Here is a 17,958-nt window from a genome sequence, read left to right on the forward strand (position 1 = left end):
TTAACACAAGAGGATCGATGTTATTTGCCTGCTAGTGGTCATAATGTTGTGGCTGATTGGTTTAGATATAGAATATATATACAGTGACATCTCCCAAATTATTAAAGATAATTTCAACCAGTATTTGAGCAAAATCTAGTTAATATCTTGAACTTTTGAGCTCTTGAAGTTAAGTGAGGCTGACTTTTGTCAGTGACAAAATATCAAAATGAACAATTAATAAAACATTAATGAAGTTAAGTATCTATACTGTCATTATACACTGCTGGTTATGGATTCTAATTTTGTTCAGATATATAACTGACATCCAGAAATTTACATGAAGTCATCTAAATGCTGATTTAATCTATAATTTACCTCCTCTCTCTACCTGTTGTAGCTCAATTGACTACTTTTTGTCTATGCCCTGAAGGGAGCAGTGTAAAAACCAAGCAATCCTTGCCTTTAATTAAAAAAACAACACTAAGTCAACATAAATCAGTACATTAGCATACCATTGTGGTAAAAAATATGACATGTCAGCATGTTGTCTATGCATTGGTGTAGATTTTTAGGGGGCACATTTTCACTATGAAAAAATTCTTCATGAGCTCATACAACACTGAATCTATTGAAGGAAACGTAAAATAATCTATATAATAATCAATACATTATATTTTTAATTATTACCTGGTGCCAGAATTCTTTTTCCACCACAAACTAAATCAGAAAAAGCATAAATTAATAATGATAAAATCATTTCACCAGAATGCAAGAAATGAACTGTTGTCTGAACATTCCAAGAGGAGGACCCTTCAGACCGCCTCTACATGAGTCATCAGTGGACTTCTCCAGTCTGAGAGGTCCTCAAACAACAGTTGTAGGAATGCCGAGGTGTCCTGAATGCGACGCAGTGATAAACAGACCACACCGTGCACACCGTTGAGGTTATCAGGGGTACGATAGAGTTAGCTAAACTAGTATCTGTTTAAAGGAGCAATTGGATAGTCTGCTGTGGATGCTGTGTCTTTAAAGGCCAAAGGATAACCAGGTGAGCAACGCTGACATTAACACTCCTGACCATGGACGTTAGCTCACGTTAGCTAAAGTTACACTGCTGCTAAAGTTAGCTAATGCTAATATACGCTGTATTTGCTACATTAACGTACTATTGTCCATTGTCCTTGCTTAGGGCTACTAGTTCTTCGTCTCTCATTACTATAATTACCCGAGTTTAGCTAATCAATCCTCTAATTGTATTTAGTCTAGTGGTTTAATGGCCGAATGTTTCATTACTGAACTTTGACATTCATAAGTTATTTTGTTCGCAGTGCTAGCTAAAGTTAGCCGCAACAGACTGTTGTTTAGGGCGAAACGTCTTAGTAGTGTGGACGTTCATAATAGCTTAGCCTGGGTGATTATATGGAGAATATAAGCCAAAGTCACAAGTCAAATGTATGTTCAATTCAAATTAATGACTGCAGTTAATAAAATATGTAGTAACCTGAAGATACAGGCTATATTTGCCGCAGTCAAAGAATACAGCATTTCCACTTATAGTCCTAAAACATACTGAATTGCTGTATGATGGTGTATTAGCACATCTGTGATAGCTTTTGTCTGCTTCATGTGTCCCTAAATGTGTCAGGTTCTGTTAACACGTGTCTCATTGTTGTCATGTGGTTATCATGTTGACAGGGAAAATAATAAATTTAATTATCTCAGTGTTTCTTATGAACACTTCCTCCTCCAGCTGCAGGAAATGACAATTATCACTGTACTGAACTTTGATCTGCTATATCTGCCTCAGTCACTCACTCCGACAGACACATTATCACCATGGTGTCGTACAAGCGGCTGAACCCTGAAGATGTCCAGTTTTCCAGTGGTGTTTTGTCAGAGGTTCGTCCTGTTCAAGAGGAAGTTGCGGTGAGTTTATATCTGTTTGTGTGTGCTTGTCTTTCTACTTCAGATTTTTTTGCTGCCAGATTTAAAACTGCACAAATTGGTCTCCCTCCATAATTACTGCTGCCGAAACTGTGTACTTTTTCTACTGACTTTATGATGTTCAATTTTGACTAACAGCGTCAGAGACACATCATTTTAACTGCAGGTTTGTCATTACTTGTTCATTTTTTAAAATTTATTTGCTGCGTTTTAAGGTGCCGGAGCCAGAGGAGGCCTCTTTACTTCCCCGTCGGCCACCATGCTCCGTTACCACGGGTCTCCTGGTGATCGGCTGCCTGCTGCTGCTCCTCTGTGGAGGTTGGCTCATGGGCACCGTGTTCTGGCTGCATGGTTCCTCCAACCAGCAGCCACACAAACCGCCGCCGCCAGCCTCGGGACAAACGCCTGACTCTAAAGTACAAACAGGAGTAGATGACGCTGCAGCTGCTGCCCGCCGTGACGCTTGCAGCCGAACTCCCGCTGAATGGAGGTTTGATTGTTACCCTGAAAGAAGTGTGGTGGTGACCCGAGAGTTGTGTGAGGCGAGGAACTGCTGCTTTATCCCCGTATCCCCTCCTTCCTCATCTGCCACCCGCCCATCAGGGAAAAATGGGGTTCCTTGGTGTTTCTACTCTCAGGATTTCCCTTCGTACTCACTTGTGTCTCTAAATGACACGGTGCTGGGACAGAAAGGTAAACTTGTAAAGGACGTGAAGACATATTACCCTGGAGACATCCTCACTGTGGAGGCAGAGATCCGTTATGAGACAGATACACGACTGCGAGTCAGGGTGAGTTGAGTTCTCACGTTAGCATTTAGTCGTATATATATATATATATATGTATATATATATATATATTTAATCCTTACAGTTGTGTATGTCATCTTCTCAGTCTTTGAGCAAATAACATATTTTCTTTGCTTTTTAATGTGAGTCGATGGGTATTTTGTAAGATCCACCCACCACTTTTCAGTCAGCGGACTAAGACTTGTTTTTGATCATAGCCTGGTCCTAGAAGCCCCTTCAGATTCACTTTCATGACTGACTGAACAAGTTTTCAGGTTTGTTCAGTGTTTCAGGTGCCAGTGATTGTGGCCAGATAACTAAACTTTACCTTCTTCTGTCTGCAGTACTGGTTTCCAAAAATGACTGTGGTTTATCAAAATGTTGCTTTGCTTAAAACAACAACGTTTGTGGTGATCTTCGGTTTTCTTTGGTTGACCCTGTTAGTGCTGCACAGTGGAACCATTCGTGTGTCACCTATAAACTTTCTTTTTAGATATATGGAGGTTTTGTTTTGTTGTTGTGCCTGTTGTGGCTTGCAGTTTTGTCTGAAAGTTTTTTGCCCCTCAAGATTTTGTCCTGACTTGAACTGCCCTTTTTTTTTTAAAAGACATTTTGGACAGTGGAAACTGCAAGCTGAAAGTTTCTTCATTTTCAGATCCTTTTTAATCACTTAGAGGATCCTGTGGTTGCTGAGTGCTCTATCAAGTTTTGAAGAGTTGATGATCGGTCGTCTTTGGAATTGCTGTCAGCTGACAGTCTCTAAACAGAATTCTCGATCTGCTGAACCAGTTGTGACCAGTCAATATTGACTCAGCAACTCAGTTACATTCTGATACTTCATACGTCAAAGGTTGCCACAGTAACCACAACAACAACTGTCTGATGCAGTTTGTGATAATAGTTATCATCAGATATTTAAGCCTCATGAAATGACAGGCCTGTGAAAGATTTTTTTTTCTGCATCATCTGTTATTCACACAGTAGATCCGCTTAAAGCACACTCTGATTATTGTTGATTTTCCTATAACAGGTTCGTATTTACTGTAATGAGCATCATACTATATTGAAGGAGATTTAAAATTAGTGATTGAGACTGTAAAGTCATTAGGAAAATGTGATAACGGAGGCAGCAGATCAAGTGAGAAGTAGGGATCATTGTTTTGCACCCGGAGGAGTCGTCTCCTGCTGGCCTTTGGACAGAATGCAAGTCTAAGTCACTTGAGTAGTTGATTGTCCATGGAGAGTCTTCATTATGAGTTAATTGCACAAAAACAACAACACCCCCCACACCGTAGGTAAAGAATAAATATTGTGTTTTGGAGTGAATATAGATCTGTATATGCTGATTCAGTCCTATAACTGGACATGCCCCAAAATAAATAAATTCTGGCACAACTTTGAAAAGAATATGGAGATTTAATGTTCCTGTGTATATTTCAGTACATAACTTTTTAATTAGCACTATACAGTCACAGATTACAATATAAATTGTGATTTGTAAAATGGTTGTAATGTGGAACAGGGTCAAAGTTAGCCTGCTGATTCTGGATCAGTGAATGTTGACAGTTGAGATGATCTATCTCATGGAAAACCTGAGTCACATCATGAGACTGCAAGAAACCTAATTAGAGTAAAATGTGGAGAAATGGGCGTCATCTCTAAAAACAACGTTCTCTTTGTTCTTGTTTTGCGTTTTTTCTTTTCTAATATGAAAAGAAGCAAAACATTATGAATCAGACACAGACCTACACCATTAGTTGCAAAAATAATAAAGGAATCAGATCAAGCACATGTGAACAAACAACAAATTTACTACTTAAGGCTGTAGTCTTGTGCACCAAGGTTTCAAGGAAAACATTATCGGTGCCAACTTTCTGGTGGAGCCAACAGGGGAGAAACGTACTGCTATAGATGATAACATTTCTATTGCATCCAGTGCTAAATTCTTCAGTCTCTTGGTTAATTTGTCCACAAACTCTTCTCAATCTAGATAACTGACCCTTCAAGTTCACGATTTGAGGTTCCGATCGCTGTCCCCCCCGCCACCAAGAAGGCAGAAAACCCTGATTACGTCGTAGAGATTTCAAAGCAGCCGTTCAGTCTCGTCGTGAAGAGGAAATCTACAGGAGCAGTGCTGTAAGTTTGACTTGAATGAGGAAACGTTTGATTGCATAATGCCAAGCTCAGACTTCGGAAATCCCGATTATATGGTACAGTAATGAAATAGATTAACTTTATGATGTGGTACTGATTTTGGCATTCTTCCACCACTGGCATCACGCATTAATTACTAGGCTTGTAAAAGTCAGAATATTAAAACCTGTAAATCATTGAATGGCTCTAACTATACAGCCATCTGTCTCATCCCATGTTTGGCTGACATTGTGGTGCTCGTTCTGTAGAACTGATTAAGTACAAGAGTTGAGTTTATCCCCTCAGAAGACTTTAATCGACACTTATGTTGGCTCAAGCAAAAGATCAGAATTTACTAAATACCATTGAAGAAAGTAAATCAAATCAAATCATAGAAACAATGTTGTTGATATCCTGCTTCCTTCCAGGTCCAGCTCCTCTCTCGCTCTCATTGACTGTACAGACTTTAGAGCAGCTGCTTGAACAAGAATAGCATCTCAGATTTTGTGGCAAAATTCTCAATCAGATGCCTTTAGAGTGAGTGTGGATGCACTGCTGTTTGCTTTATACCAATGAATGCCAGCAATGGTGAGGTCTGGCCGTTGTCTGGGGTTTTTCACCGGGACAAGAGAATCACAGCTGAAGTCTGAGCTTTGCTCTGGAACGTCGCTAAGCTATATTCAGTTGTAAAATGAACCCGCACAGAATTATTAATACTCGTCTAACTGTTTCCGTTTAGTCTGAACACCGCTGTAGCTCCTCTCTTCTATGCGGATCAGTTCCTACAGTTCTCCACCTCCCTACCCAGTGAGTTCGTTTACGGCCTGGGGGAACACCGCTCCACCTTCCTGCATGACTTCAGCTGGAACACACTCACCATGTGGGCCAGAGACGTGCCCCCCACGGTAATGATGCTTATCAATATATAGCATTTTAACCACAGATCCTCTTCTGTTGTGAATGACCAGCGAAGCACTATGTTGTTACTTTCCTTTACATTTGTAGCAATACAGCAACACACAAGGGTTCGTTTTATGTCGGAGGACTAAATTTATAATTTTTTTTCTATATTAAGAGATCCAACGTAAGGCTCCAGAGGGCTAACCTTCAACAATGCAATGTTAAATGGGTTGATAATTGCCACAACATATATTATAGCTACCCTTATTATGATTGTGAATAATAATGCTGTATTTTTGCTATATAGCATTTTCAAATAAAACTGTAAACTGTATTTCATTTTATAGTTTTTATTGTCTGACACGCATGGTGATGCCTATATCATTGACTCAGCTATGTTAAAGTTGATATATTAAACTGGAGGAGACACAACTGCCTGTGTGGGTTTACTGGAATAACTTAGTGATACACTTACTGAACCTGAGCCATTGTTTGCTTTACATGTGTGCTTTTCTTGCTCCAACATGTCAGAGAGTCTTCGGTGACAAAGGCCTGAAGGTTTGATTGGAAATGCTTACTTATGTGCAGATAAACACATAAAATGTATTGAAATGTCCTTGTTGTTCCTTTCTACAACGTAGGAAAAGACAAACCTGTATGGGGTCCATCCATTTTACCTGGCGATGGAGGACGGAGGGAATGCACACGGCTTCTTCCTGCTGAACAGCAATGCTATGGGTCAGTCTCCAAGTCGCCTTGATACTTTCACTTCAGGTTTTACTGTGTACAGAAATTTCAGCAGCAGCATAAATGCTCATTTCATGCTCGTGACAGCATGATTTCGCAAAAGTTCAGATGACGCTGACTGTCGAAATTAAGCAATGTTATGAAAGCAGAAATGCAGTGTGACTTCCCAGTGTTTGAACATGTAGTTCATGTGCAGTAGGTATATTATATTTTGGAATAGCATCTCTAGCTCAGATGTTACACTGGCTCCTGACATATATTCCTCCACAGAGGAGGAATGTAATTCATAAGCATGAATATTCACCTTCTTTCTTTACCATGTAGTTACTGTGTTCCTTTGTTTTCAGCTTTGCTCCAGAACTGTTGCTAAATGTTCCTGGTCTTAGCTTGCTCAGTCCGATTACTGTTTCACCTCTGTCTTTTCTGCATTGCCAGATGTTGTTCTCCAGCCCTCCCCAGCTCTCACGTGGCGTACCATCGGTGGAATCCTTGATTTTTATGTCTTCCTTGGTCCCAATCCTGGTTCAGTGATTGAACAGTATTTGGAAGTTATAGGTCAGTCGCAGTGAATGAGATGCAGATATGTGAACATGTACTGTAGCTGCATGGCTCTGACAGAAATACCAAATCATAACTCATACCTTCTTTAAATAGCTGGACATATAGGCCCACTTTTGGTCTGCCCTCCTACAGCCTCTCCTAACCCACCCACACTCGGTTAGCTTTGAGTCAGATTAAATATCATTCCAGACCAATCAGCATTAAGGTGGAATTTGCATCAAAGCAGACTTACTTTTACAAGGACAGTGACTGATTTATGTCAAGAGTGAAGGAAACTCTACATATCTACAAATACGAGTTCTGTGTGGTTTTATCAGAGTGACTGCCTCTGCAATAATAAATCTATTGACGTTTTGGTTGTGACTCTGTGTGGTGGTTGAGAGCTGAGGCCGAATTATAACTGCAGAATTACCTTCCTTCACTGACTTCGCACCGACCAGTAAAAGAAACAAGATCAATATCCTTTCTAAATGGGCGAATAAAAAACAGAATCAAAACACTTGACAAAACACATGTGAACTATGTATACATGAGTGTCTTCTCCTTATCTAATCTGGGTCAACAGTTTGATTGACAGATGCTCTACAAACTATTTCCTCTGTCAAGCTGAGTTCCTCCATTTTTCTTTTGGTGACAATTTCTGCCTTTTTTCTTCATCCATCTCTCGACGCAGGACGCCCAGCGATGCCCATCTACTGGGCTTTAGGATACCATCTCTGTCGCTGGGGTTACAGCACTAGTAATAATACCTGGGAGGTTGTCAAGAGTTTGAGGAATTACGGGATACCTCAGGTAATTTTTGTTTTGTTTGTTATGTCTGTATTTTCTGTGTTCTTTTGGCAATGAGTCACCTGAATGGTTCACATTCAAAGGGGCAAATATGGTGCATAGGAAAAGAGAAAATTTCAACAAAAACTATCAATATGCAAACCACAATAGAAAGTAATTTAAACAAATTTAAAACTAGGTCAAGGCAGATCTATAAAAAAATACATTTAAGTAGAGATTTAAAAGCAGATGTTGTGGTTGAGTCTAATTTCCTAAGGAAGGCTCTTCTAGAGCAAATCTGCATAATAATTATGCTGAGAAACACTCACACACAAGCTTTTTATGGATTGTTGGGTTTTTATCTTTTGACTGCAGATTTTTATGTTTGTACTTTCAATAGTGTATTTTTTATATTCAAGCTAAAGGTGCTGTGTTTTTTATGAATGTATCATCACATACAAATACTCAACATGCCCCGTGCATTATTTCATATTCAGTTCACCAACATATTTGGTTTGAGAATCTAAAACTTTATTTTTTTCACCGTTTATGTGGGTTCGAACAAAGGTTGGGTGCAAAGCATGAGTTTGTAATGACCAACCCAACCCAGAAGCACAGCCACTATTTGTTAAGGCTGCCTGTGTGTGTTCGATTGCAGGATGTCCAGTGGAATGACATTGACTACATGGACAAAAGTATGGACTTCACTTACGATTTAACCAAGTTTGACACACTACCTGACCTGGTCAAGGACCTGCATGCTCATAACCAGCGCTATGTCGTAATGATGGTACACAGGAGATTGCATTTGCTGTCATATGCTTTGTGTGTGATTTGGCAGATGTGTAACTACTGTTTCTGTACTTACAGGACCCAGCTATCAGCAGCACACAGCCTGAGGGCTCGTACTGGCCATTCGATGAAGGACTGAAGAGAGGAGTTTTTATTAAAGATGCCGATGGGAAAACACTGATTGGGAAGGTCAGAAATGAGCGGTCATATTTTTCTGATTACTGAGAGTAAAGCAATTACAAGGTACAATAAAAAACGTGCACCTACAAAAAGCAAAAATCCACCTGATATAAATTTGGCTTCCATCCCGTTTGCCCTTTGATGTAGTCGTCTGTTGTAGTGACACAACACTCTCAGCATTACTAGTATGTTTGAAACATTCCCTGGAAGTCCTATTCTGTAGGCACGTCAAGCATCATCCAGAACATGCATTGGATCTCCTCTGTTGTGAAGAAATGGTGACCCTTCAACTTAAATTTTGTTTTTGGAAGATGAAGAAGTCACAGTTAGCTAAATCCAGTAAGTAGGGCAGGTGGAAAGTGTCATTTGTGTTCGTGCGGTCTTTTCAACATGCTGTAGCTAACCACCCGTTGGCACGATGTCAAACGCCAAAGTTCAGATTGTTTGAACCAAATGTTCTCGCTCGGACACTTCTGGACATTATAGTGGAACTGGATGTTGACCGTCTTTCCTGCATTGACGAAGTCATGGTGCACAATCCCGTGAATATTGAACAAGTGACATCATGTCTCTGCTGACCCGATGGGCCTTCCTCAGTCTTGGACACTGCTAGCTCTTCCACTGCTGTTTATTCTTTGGGTTGAAGCTCTGGATCCAACTGTCACCACAAGTATTGATCCTCCACATGAAGGTTATATTAGAATTTGATGTTTGACTTCTGCGCTAGTTTTAAGTCCATGGTAAAATTGCAAATGTGCCCCTGCAAGTGGCAACAAGTCTTCCAGAATGTTCCAAATGTGGCAGGAGCACTCATAGGGTTGTATGGCTGTACAAGGAGGCTGCTTCAAAGAGGGTAGCTGCCAGATTTCAGTGATTTTTGCTTTTTATAGGTACATACTTGTAACTTTTTCGCCCCTTGTACATTAGCTAAAGCGTGAGATTTGGTATAAACCAGTGGCATTTGAGTCACAGTCACACACATGATGACGTTTACCCAATAACACAATTACTATCATGATAACAACAATAAACAGGGCAGCACCAGAGGTAATACGGTGATAGCATGGGTATTCCATTATTTCCATCCACTCTGTCAGACATGCTTTCTTCCAGTGTGCTACATGAAAGTAGTTCTGTGACACACCTGCACCTGCCTTACCTACAGTCCAACTGCAGTTCTGCTTGATCAGTTCTGGACTGTGGATAAGCCAATCAGTTGAGAAGTGAGAGAGCCACAGCTCCAGTGCCTCCGTGGAACACCAAAGAAAACATCAAGCATGCATTTAAAATGAAATTCTCTATCTGCTCTTTCAGGTGTGGCCTGGTCTGACAGCATACCCTGATTTCTCCGATGAAGTGACTCATGAATGGTGGTACGACAACCTGCAGAAGTTCCACGAGAAGGTGCCATTTGATGGATTATGGATTGTAAGTATGAGAATAGGAGACACTGTAAAACATGCCTCTTTCATGATACCTGACATTATGTCCTGTGGTTTTAGGATATGAATGAGCCCTCAAACTTCCTGGATGGATCGACCAATGGCTGTCCATCAAACAGTCTTGAAAATCCTCCTTACACTCCAGGTGGGAGACATTCATTTCAAGTACAAATCAGTGAATAAATGAAACATAAACATGCAAATACAATAAAAGGTGATTGTCATACTGTAAAACTGTACCTTTCAGGCGTACTGGGCGGTTTGCTGAGAGCCAAAACTGTGTGTGCCACTGCACAGCAGAAGATGTCCATACATTACAATATGCACAGTCTCTATGGACTCATGGAAGCTAAAGCCTCTGCAAGGTCTGTGTCTGTAATACTAAACACCACAGAGATGAAATCCTGGAAGCACTACGTGAACAGTTCTATAAATCGTCTGTCTGCTGTTTTTTTTTCTTCCTGTCTGTTTGTCTGTCCAGTGCTCTGAAGCGAATTGTGGCAAAGAGACCTTTTCTGATCTCTCGCTCCACCTTCCCCAGTCAGGGGATGTACTCTGGTCACTGGTTGGGAGACAACAGGAGCCTGTGGAAAGACCTTTACACTTCTATAGCAGGTTTGAGGTTCAGCAGATGTGATGTGCAGCGGGTTGACATGCATTTACACGGATGCTGTGACGTATGTTGTAAAGATGACTTATGTGAAGATCTGCTGCTGCAGTCCTGCTGTGTACTGAGAATAGTAACACCAGAATTTATGTGTCATTTTAGGTTTGAGAAAGCTGTGTGTGAACTAGTTTGATTGGTTTTACATGTTAGATGTTCCACTTCTTTCTTTCTTCTCAGGTATGTTGACCTTTAACCTTCTGGGCATCCCACTGGTGGGAGCAGATGTCTGTGGCTTCAGTGAGGAACCGGAGGAGGAACTATGTGTCCGCTGGACCCAGCTAGGAGCTTTTTATCCCTTCACACGAAACCACAATGCCATCGACATGAAGGTAGGAGTGTTCAACTAAAGATACATTTCTACAGCATACCAATCTTTACAAAAGGAAGAAAGGGAGACATTTTACTGTATGACCTTATGTAGATACAGCCATTCATATGTTGCACTCAGTAGGAACAGTAGTTTTTTTGAGCTGCAGGGGAAATGGTCATGTTGAAGCTACAGCCACACTAATAAGTTTTCATTTTAAAACGTTTTGAACATAAAGGATCTAGATGAGCATTTTAGCACAGTTTCAGAAAGATTGCAAGCACTTAATATAGTTAATAGTGATACATGTGAATCACACGATCATTTACAGGCATGCAAATGTTGGTAAAAGAAGGGATTGGTTCCTGTAGTTGTTGAAAATATTACAAAGGAAGTGAAGCAGTAGCAAAATGTAAGAGCAGAGATTTCCTTAACAGAGACAACAAAGTTAACAACCCCTTTATCCTAACGTGTTATCTGTATTGAAATAAGGTTATCAAGAAGAATGTTTCTGCTTTCTTGTGGAAAGTCGTGATAGGCGTGTGACCAATCAGAGAATGCACATGACTTTAGTTCCCAAAATCAGATTTGATGCTGATCTGCTGCTCAGTCTTCAATCTCACTAACAGCACAGTGTCTGCTGGATAATTTGTAACTGCTCTATGGTGTAACACCGACACTGGCACCCTTACAGCTGCTGTCCATCAAGCACAAACACCAACACTCGGCCCAGACATAAAGGGCCATTGCTGATATTTCCTCAGATTCATTTATAAAACTGAATTATCAGTTCTATGTTTAAAATGATTTTAGACTCTTAAATGAGGTGACTAAATGTGGTCTTTAATTTCTTGGTTTTGTGTTTCCTTCACATGTTTTAGAAATGTTACTTTGGTTTTGAGACTGTGTGCTGCTGAAATGTTTTTACAGCCTCAAGACCCGACAGCTTTCAGCCCTATGGCTCGTACAGCGATGAAACAGGCTCTGCTGCTGCGTTATTCTCTCTTCCCTGTCCTCTACACTCTCTTCCATCACGCACATGTACATGGACACACTGTTGCACGACCGCTAATGTTTGAGTAAGTACAGCTCTAAAAGCATGATCCTGGTTTGTTTTACAAGTAAATGATTATTTTTGATGAGGTATTTTGGCTGATGTTGGGGGATCTTGACCTGTTTTGTATCTCTCTGTGCTTAAAAGGTTCACGAGTGATGTAAAAACCTATGGGATTGATAAACAGTTCCTGTGGGGGAAGAGTTTATTAGTGACGCCAGTGTTGGATCCTGGAGTCGATTATGTGGTTGGTTATTTCCCAGAGGGTCTGTGGTATGACTACTACACGGTAAGACTCATATTAAAAATAATAAACAGTATTAGATGAAATTTAAACAGGGTACTTACATGGCCATGTGTGTTTCTGTACTTCCCAGGGAATCTCTATGCGCAGTAAAGGCGAAGAGGTTAAACTCCAAGCACCTCTAGATAAGATCAACCTGCATTTGCGCGAGGGCTTTGTTATACCAATACAGGTAAACGGGACTGTTGTTTCTTTCCTCACTGACTCTGCATTTTTCCACTTGCAGGCCTCGTAGTGCAGTATGATCTGATGCAAAGTTTAGAAATGGGAGAGAAACAGGAGGTTTTCACTCAGTCCAAAGCAAGTTCTGCATACAGTGTGCTTCCACAGATGCAGCTTTCTAAAGTAGAGCTTGTACATGCAGTCTCACAGAACCAGTGTTTGTCATTATTCCTGTTCAGATCTGACTCAGTTCTAGCCTAGCCGCGCTAGATAACCCATGGCAACAAATTTAATTCTCTGCCAGGGTGGGTCTAGTTACCCTCCATAAGACTCAAGGCTGGATTCTCCTAAAACTGGCCGGACCAATCACCATGAAGTGTAGAGTCAGAAGGCGGGCGTAACGAAGTGACGACAGAGGCGCGATGATTCTGACAGAAACAACCGGCGCACAATAAACAGTTATCTTTCGACTCGGTTTTGGCCACAGCCCTTAAAGATTTGAAGCTAAAATTCATCTTGAAAGATCAACAAAGGACGGCACTGAAGTGTTTCATTGAGAAGAAAGACGTATTTGGACTTATGCTGACGGGACATGGCAAATCCTTAATATACCAGTTGGCTCCGCTGGTTGGGAAGCTAATGGGACTTAGCCACAATCCGCCGGCGCTCTAGGAACTACGTCAGCCTATTCGTTGCACTGATTGGTTGTATACCTACCCAATTGCTGCAGAGTGATTTGATAGACAACCTTTTAGCCCGCCTCCCTCCCTGTCGAGCGGCCCTAGACCCTTGTGCCTTCAGAAACATGGGTCTAGCACGGCTAGGCTAACTCACTTCTGGTTCTAGATGGGAATCTATATTTTCCAAACTAATCTGTTTTTGGTCAAAATGCCCAGAACTTTACGCTGGAAAAGACCATGATCAAACTATAGCACAAAGTAGTAAATATTTTAGTTGGGATGGATTCTTCAGTGAGACCGTCAACGTAGATGCTGTTATTTTTCTTTTTTTTTTAAATTTGCCATAAAAGATTTCATCACAAATAACAATATCAGCTTTCCATTTTGAGTGAAAACTTGAATCTCATGAATTTTAAAGCATCTCTCTGTTTGGTCTTCCCCCCTTTTTCTTAAATGACAGCAGCACTCAAGCTGCATTAACTCGACAAGTTTGTGCAAAACCTGATTTATTCAGGCTATCTGCCACCAAATGGTGAACTGAATGAAGCCTGAAAAACATCATCTAATCATACATGATATCTTTTAAATTAGTATTTGCCACATCTGAAATGAGGAGAGCTTTGTACACCTTCCAGTCAGTCGTTTGTGATTTTATTTTCTGTCCAATCAGACACCCAACCTGACCCTGTGGGTAAGCAGTGGCCAGCCTCTCCACCTGGTTTCAGCTCTTTCTGACGATGGTTCAGCCAGTGGAGATCTGTTCTGGGATGACGGAGAGAGCATCGACACCTACGAGACCGACCAGTACGCCTACATCATCTTCAATGTCACTCAGGTGCTCACACTCATCTAGTTTTTCTCTAACAGAAAAACAAATCTACCCTCAGTATGTGCCGCTGACCTGATTGTGATTGTGATTACTCACATCTCCCAGCATGTTCTCCTGCACACACTGTGTCTGAACTTGTTTGTTTCAGCTGTGGGTTATGTGTAGTGATGAAGACAAAGAATTCCAGGTTACAACGTAAGAGTTTGTACAGAAACACAGCAGTGGACGGTCACTCTGTTTTGTGTGTTTGGCTTTTAGATTTTTTGGATTTTCTGTAGAGATTTATTCTGAGGACACTGCTACTTTTTAGGTGATTAAAAAAGACCTCCAGCAGGCTGAAATTTGTTGTGGTTTTTCTCATACTAAAAGGCTTTTTCCAAAATCAGCTGCTGAAGAGGAACTTTCCTTCCACATCTGAGTTTCTGATTAACTGAGGAACGTTCAGGATTTTGTGGGAGGCCAGGTTTTATTTTGAGTCAGTATTTACTCAAACATGTGCCGTCAGGTGGCTAAAAGTCCCTGTCTTATTTTGTAGAAGGTGATGACATCCCAGGTGCTCCACAGTAACGTGGAGGCGACATACATCACTGTGGAGTCGGCTTCTTTCTACGGTGTAAAGGAGAAGCCCAACAAAGTGCTGGTGAACTCCCAAGATGCACCTTTCACCTACAGAGAGAACCAGGTGAGGTTTGGAGTCATGAGGCAGTAGCTGTTCTTGTTTTTAGTGGTGGATGAAAAAATTGCTTCTTCTTCGCTAAAATCCTGCACTCGGTACCCTATCACCAGCAGGCTAATGTTAGCAGAGCAGTAGCCTCTAGCACAAACTACCAAGAGAGACAGTCTGTCATTTTTTTTTTTTTTAATTTCAAAAACCAAAATGCTGTTTGGGTCTACAGCTATTTAGTTATAACCATCTATGGATACAGCAGAGGCGGTTCTTCACAGCTGGAGACATAACGTCAACAACAAACACAGCAGAGCACTCCTCTTTCTACAGCAAACATTTAAACAGTAGATTACACCATTTTGTCATATTCATGCAGATAGAAAACTGTAGAAGAAGCCGTGCACCGTTTTTCTGCTGGACACTGACTGTCATCAACACCACTTAGTTTAACTATGAGTTCTGTTTCATTCACAGCTCAGAGGTCAGAGTTATGGCACGCCGTGAACCAACATTTAAATGATATCTGTCTTTTTATTGACTTAAGAATCAAATTGTGACACCAAGAATCAGAACTGAATCGACTCAGGAGATTTCCAGAGTTTGCCATCACTGGTGTTTTTCAGACTGAGTCACTTTTACTTCATGTAGCTGATATTTAACCACTGAAACAAAGTGGCATCAATGCCCAGTAGCAGCTCACCTGCCCCACAGATCAGAACATATAAGACAACCAGTGCTGTTAGTTTTACTTCCAACAGCTTTTTTATTGTGCAACCAAAAACCTTCTTTCTGTAAGGGATTGTTTTGTTTCCACTGTCATTATGCGTCGGCAGCAGTGGAAGAATTAGTATCTTTGAAGCAAAAATATCAAAACCTGGCAATAAAAAACACTCAGTAACAAGTAAAAGTCTTTCATTTACGTTATTCCTTTAGCACATATGGCTTGGCAACAAAATGTATGAATAATGAAGACATTGTGCAACATGTATAACCTGAAAACATGTTGTTTTGTTTTTTTTATGTTCACACTCTAATGATCCTTGTTTTCCTTTCTCTCAGCAGGTGTTAGTAGTTACAGAACTGGGTCTCAACCTCAGTCGGAACTTCACCATCAGCTGGATGTAAAGAATTCAATCACTGGTTTCATTCCCGTTGAAGTCACAAGCTGATCTGCAAGCAATCTGGGAGTTTTAGGACAGTGATGTTTTTCATTGTTTTTGGCTCTTTACTCCAGAACACTGGAAGTCCAAGAAGATGTCAGTTAAATGTCAAATGTCAGTGTTGATTTTTATCTGTAACATGTGTTTCACTTCACTGTCTGATTCAATATGTAGGACACCTGTGCATCCCTGCAGCAAACAGAGAAGGCCATTTGGATGAACATTTTCACACTTTTCCACGAGTAGTTGCTGATGTCGATGCAGACGCTCTGAAGCGAAATCTCACAGTCTTGGTTTCATTTCATACGAGCTGATTTTGGAGTACAGAGCCGACAAACTGTCCATTTGTCTGAAGCAAAAGTGAAGGTATTCAGAAACAATAGAGATCAGGAGTGTGTGTTAATATAGATATCATCCTAAAAAGACTGTGCACGCTTCAGAGAGACAAAAACACCGTTGTGTGCATTCAAAGGCTTGCAGACATGATATCACTGACCCGCTGTAGTTCTGCTTTAATGTGTGAATTTTCGCCTGTTTGAACCAAAAAGCTCGGCCTCCGATCTTTAGTTTTGTCTTTGGTTTAGTTTGATCTAAACTGCAGTTTTGAAGATTCTCATCAGCAGACAAATGATGTGCAATAAATGAACAAGAGTATCGTCTACCTTCCTAAAAGTGAGCCTGACTGTAGCTCATGATGTATTATACTGTATGTGCTTGAAAGCTGTTTACTGCCTATTTTGCACTAATTAGTTCGCAGTATGTTGAAGGTAGATATAGGTGCCTTATGATTCCTTTTTGTGTGTGTTTTTGAGCAACTTTGGGGTTTTCCAGAGGCTTCTGTGTTTAGCTTTGCTTTGTGAGTCTGTTTTCAGCTCTGCAGACCGCGGTATTATCACGCATGGAGATTACTTTGAGGATGGAGTCTGTGATTCTGGAGAAAGAGCGCTGATGCTTAGCTGGCAATATTTAGATAGGCCTGTGCCAGATTTGCTGTCCTGCTTGCTTCTGCTGCCTTCTTTCCAGCTGCACTGTGCCAGAGTGCGAGCATGCACAGAACACACTGGAGTAATGTTTGGATCAACCTGAGCCACTTTGTTTCACATTTACAGAGCCAGGGCTGTCGGTAAACTACTTTTTTTTTTTTCAGTGCACATGAAGAATATACAGCTCCTGAATTTACTAAACTTGAGATGTACTGAATTAGAATCACTTACTGCGCCTTTAGCCGCAAAGCTATACTGGATCCAAGTATGGTGCAATCATTTTACTGTGACTTTCCTCAGCATGGCCTTTCTGACAGAGCAGAGCTGAAGCTAAATACTTTTCTTCAGCTACAAGAGTTTTCATAATCAGCAAAAATCATTCTGCCTCCATTTGACCTTTATGCTGTGAAAATCTAGCCCGAATTATATTTTCGTGGAATATCAGCTGTGAATAGTCTGCATCTTACACAACTTCGCTAAAGAAATGGATGCATGCGTGCTGGAAAATAAGTACACTAAATTCCAAAACTTTCCCATTCTTTCACTTCTGTTTCAAGCATGTAAAGACGGCCTTTGTGTTACGTGAGTGAAATTGTGACTCCAAAATTTTGCAGTATTTTACCATGAAGCCTTGTGTTTCACTTTTTGTAAGTGCTTATGTTTAATTACATGAACGACATTAAAACTATTGGAATTAACTATTGAACTGTTCTTTTTTTCTCAGCGCAAACATCTTAGTGTAGCAATAAGTACAATTCATGTTTGTTTTTTTCACGTCGAATTCGACAAGAAATCAACTGTATTTCTCTGATGCCTTTTCTAATTGACAGGATTTATTGAAATCGATCTTATTTTGATGGTGCTGAAGTACAGGGGACACTAGATGGCACAATTTGTCAACGCTGTGA

General features: G+C 40.6%; 1 protein-coding gene across 2 annotated transcripts; it reads left to right on the forward strand.

Annotated features, from left to right (window-relative positions):
- The first annotated feature begins 802 nt into the window (after positions 1-802).
- gaa2 (alpha glucosidase 2) lies at positions 803-17,748 on the forward strand. Of its 2 annotated transcripts, none has more exons than XM_022211075.2 (21): positions 803-1,030; positions 1,790-1,908; positions 2,142-2,717; positions 4,705-4,850; positions 5,587-5,752; positions 6,389-6,485; positions 6,930-7,049; positions 7,729-7,847; positions 8,482-8,613; positions 8,694-8,804; positions 10,110-10,223; positions 10,298-10,382; positions 10,485-10,602; positions 10,719-10,852; positions 11,082-11,233; positions 12,142-12,290; positions 12,413-12,554; positions 12,643-12,741; positions 14,082-14,246; positions 14,776-14,922; positions 15,970-17,748. In XM_022211075.2, exons 2-21 carry the CDS (start codon positions 1,819-1,821, stop codon positions 16,030-16,032), a joined length of 2,925 nt encoding a protein of 974 aa, XP_022066767.2. In that variant the 5' UTR covers positions 803-1,030; positions 1,790-1,818; the 3' UTR covers positions 16,033-17,748. The 2 variants fall into 2 exon arrangements, with proteins under 2 accessions (XP_022066767.2, XP_022066766.2); XM_022211074.2 differs by having other exon boundaries at positions 804-1,030; positions 15,967-17,748.
- Positions 17,749-17,958: the final 210 nt, after the last annotated feature.

Source organism: Acanthochromis polyacanthus, chromosome 3 (genome assembly GCF_021347895.1).
Source record: "Acanthochromis polyacanthus isolate Apoly-LR-REF ecotype Palm Island chromosome 3, KAUST_Apoly_ChrSc, whole genome shotgun sequence".
In the NCBI taxonomy this organism is placed as follows: Eukaryota; Metazoa; Chordata; class Actinopteri; family Pomacentridae; genus Acanthochromis; species Acanthochromis polyacanthus.

What these genes read in the sequence shown, in the direction of transcription:
- gaa2 (XM_022211074.2), top strand. Translation starts at nt 1,819, where the DNA reads ATGGTGTCGTACAAGCGGCTGAACCCTGAAGATGTCCAGTTTTCCAGT. An exon ending in GCACGACCGCTAATGTTTGA is followed by an intron (nt 12,291 to 12,412) that starts GTAAGTACAGCT and finishes TGTGCTTAAAAG; the next exon opens with GTTCACGAGTGATGTAAAAA. An exon ending in TGTGGTATGACTACTACACG is followed by an intron (nt 12,555 to 12,642) that starts GTAAGACTCATA and finishes TGTACTTCCCAG; the next exon opens with GGAATCTCTATGCGCAGTAA.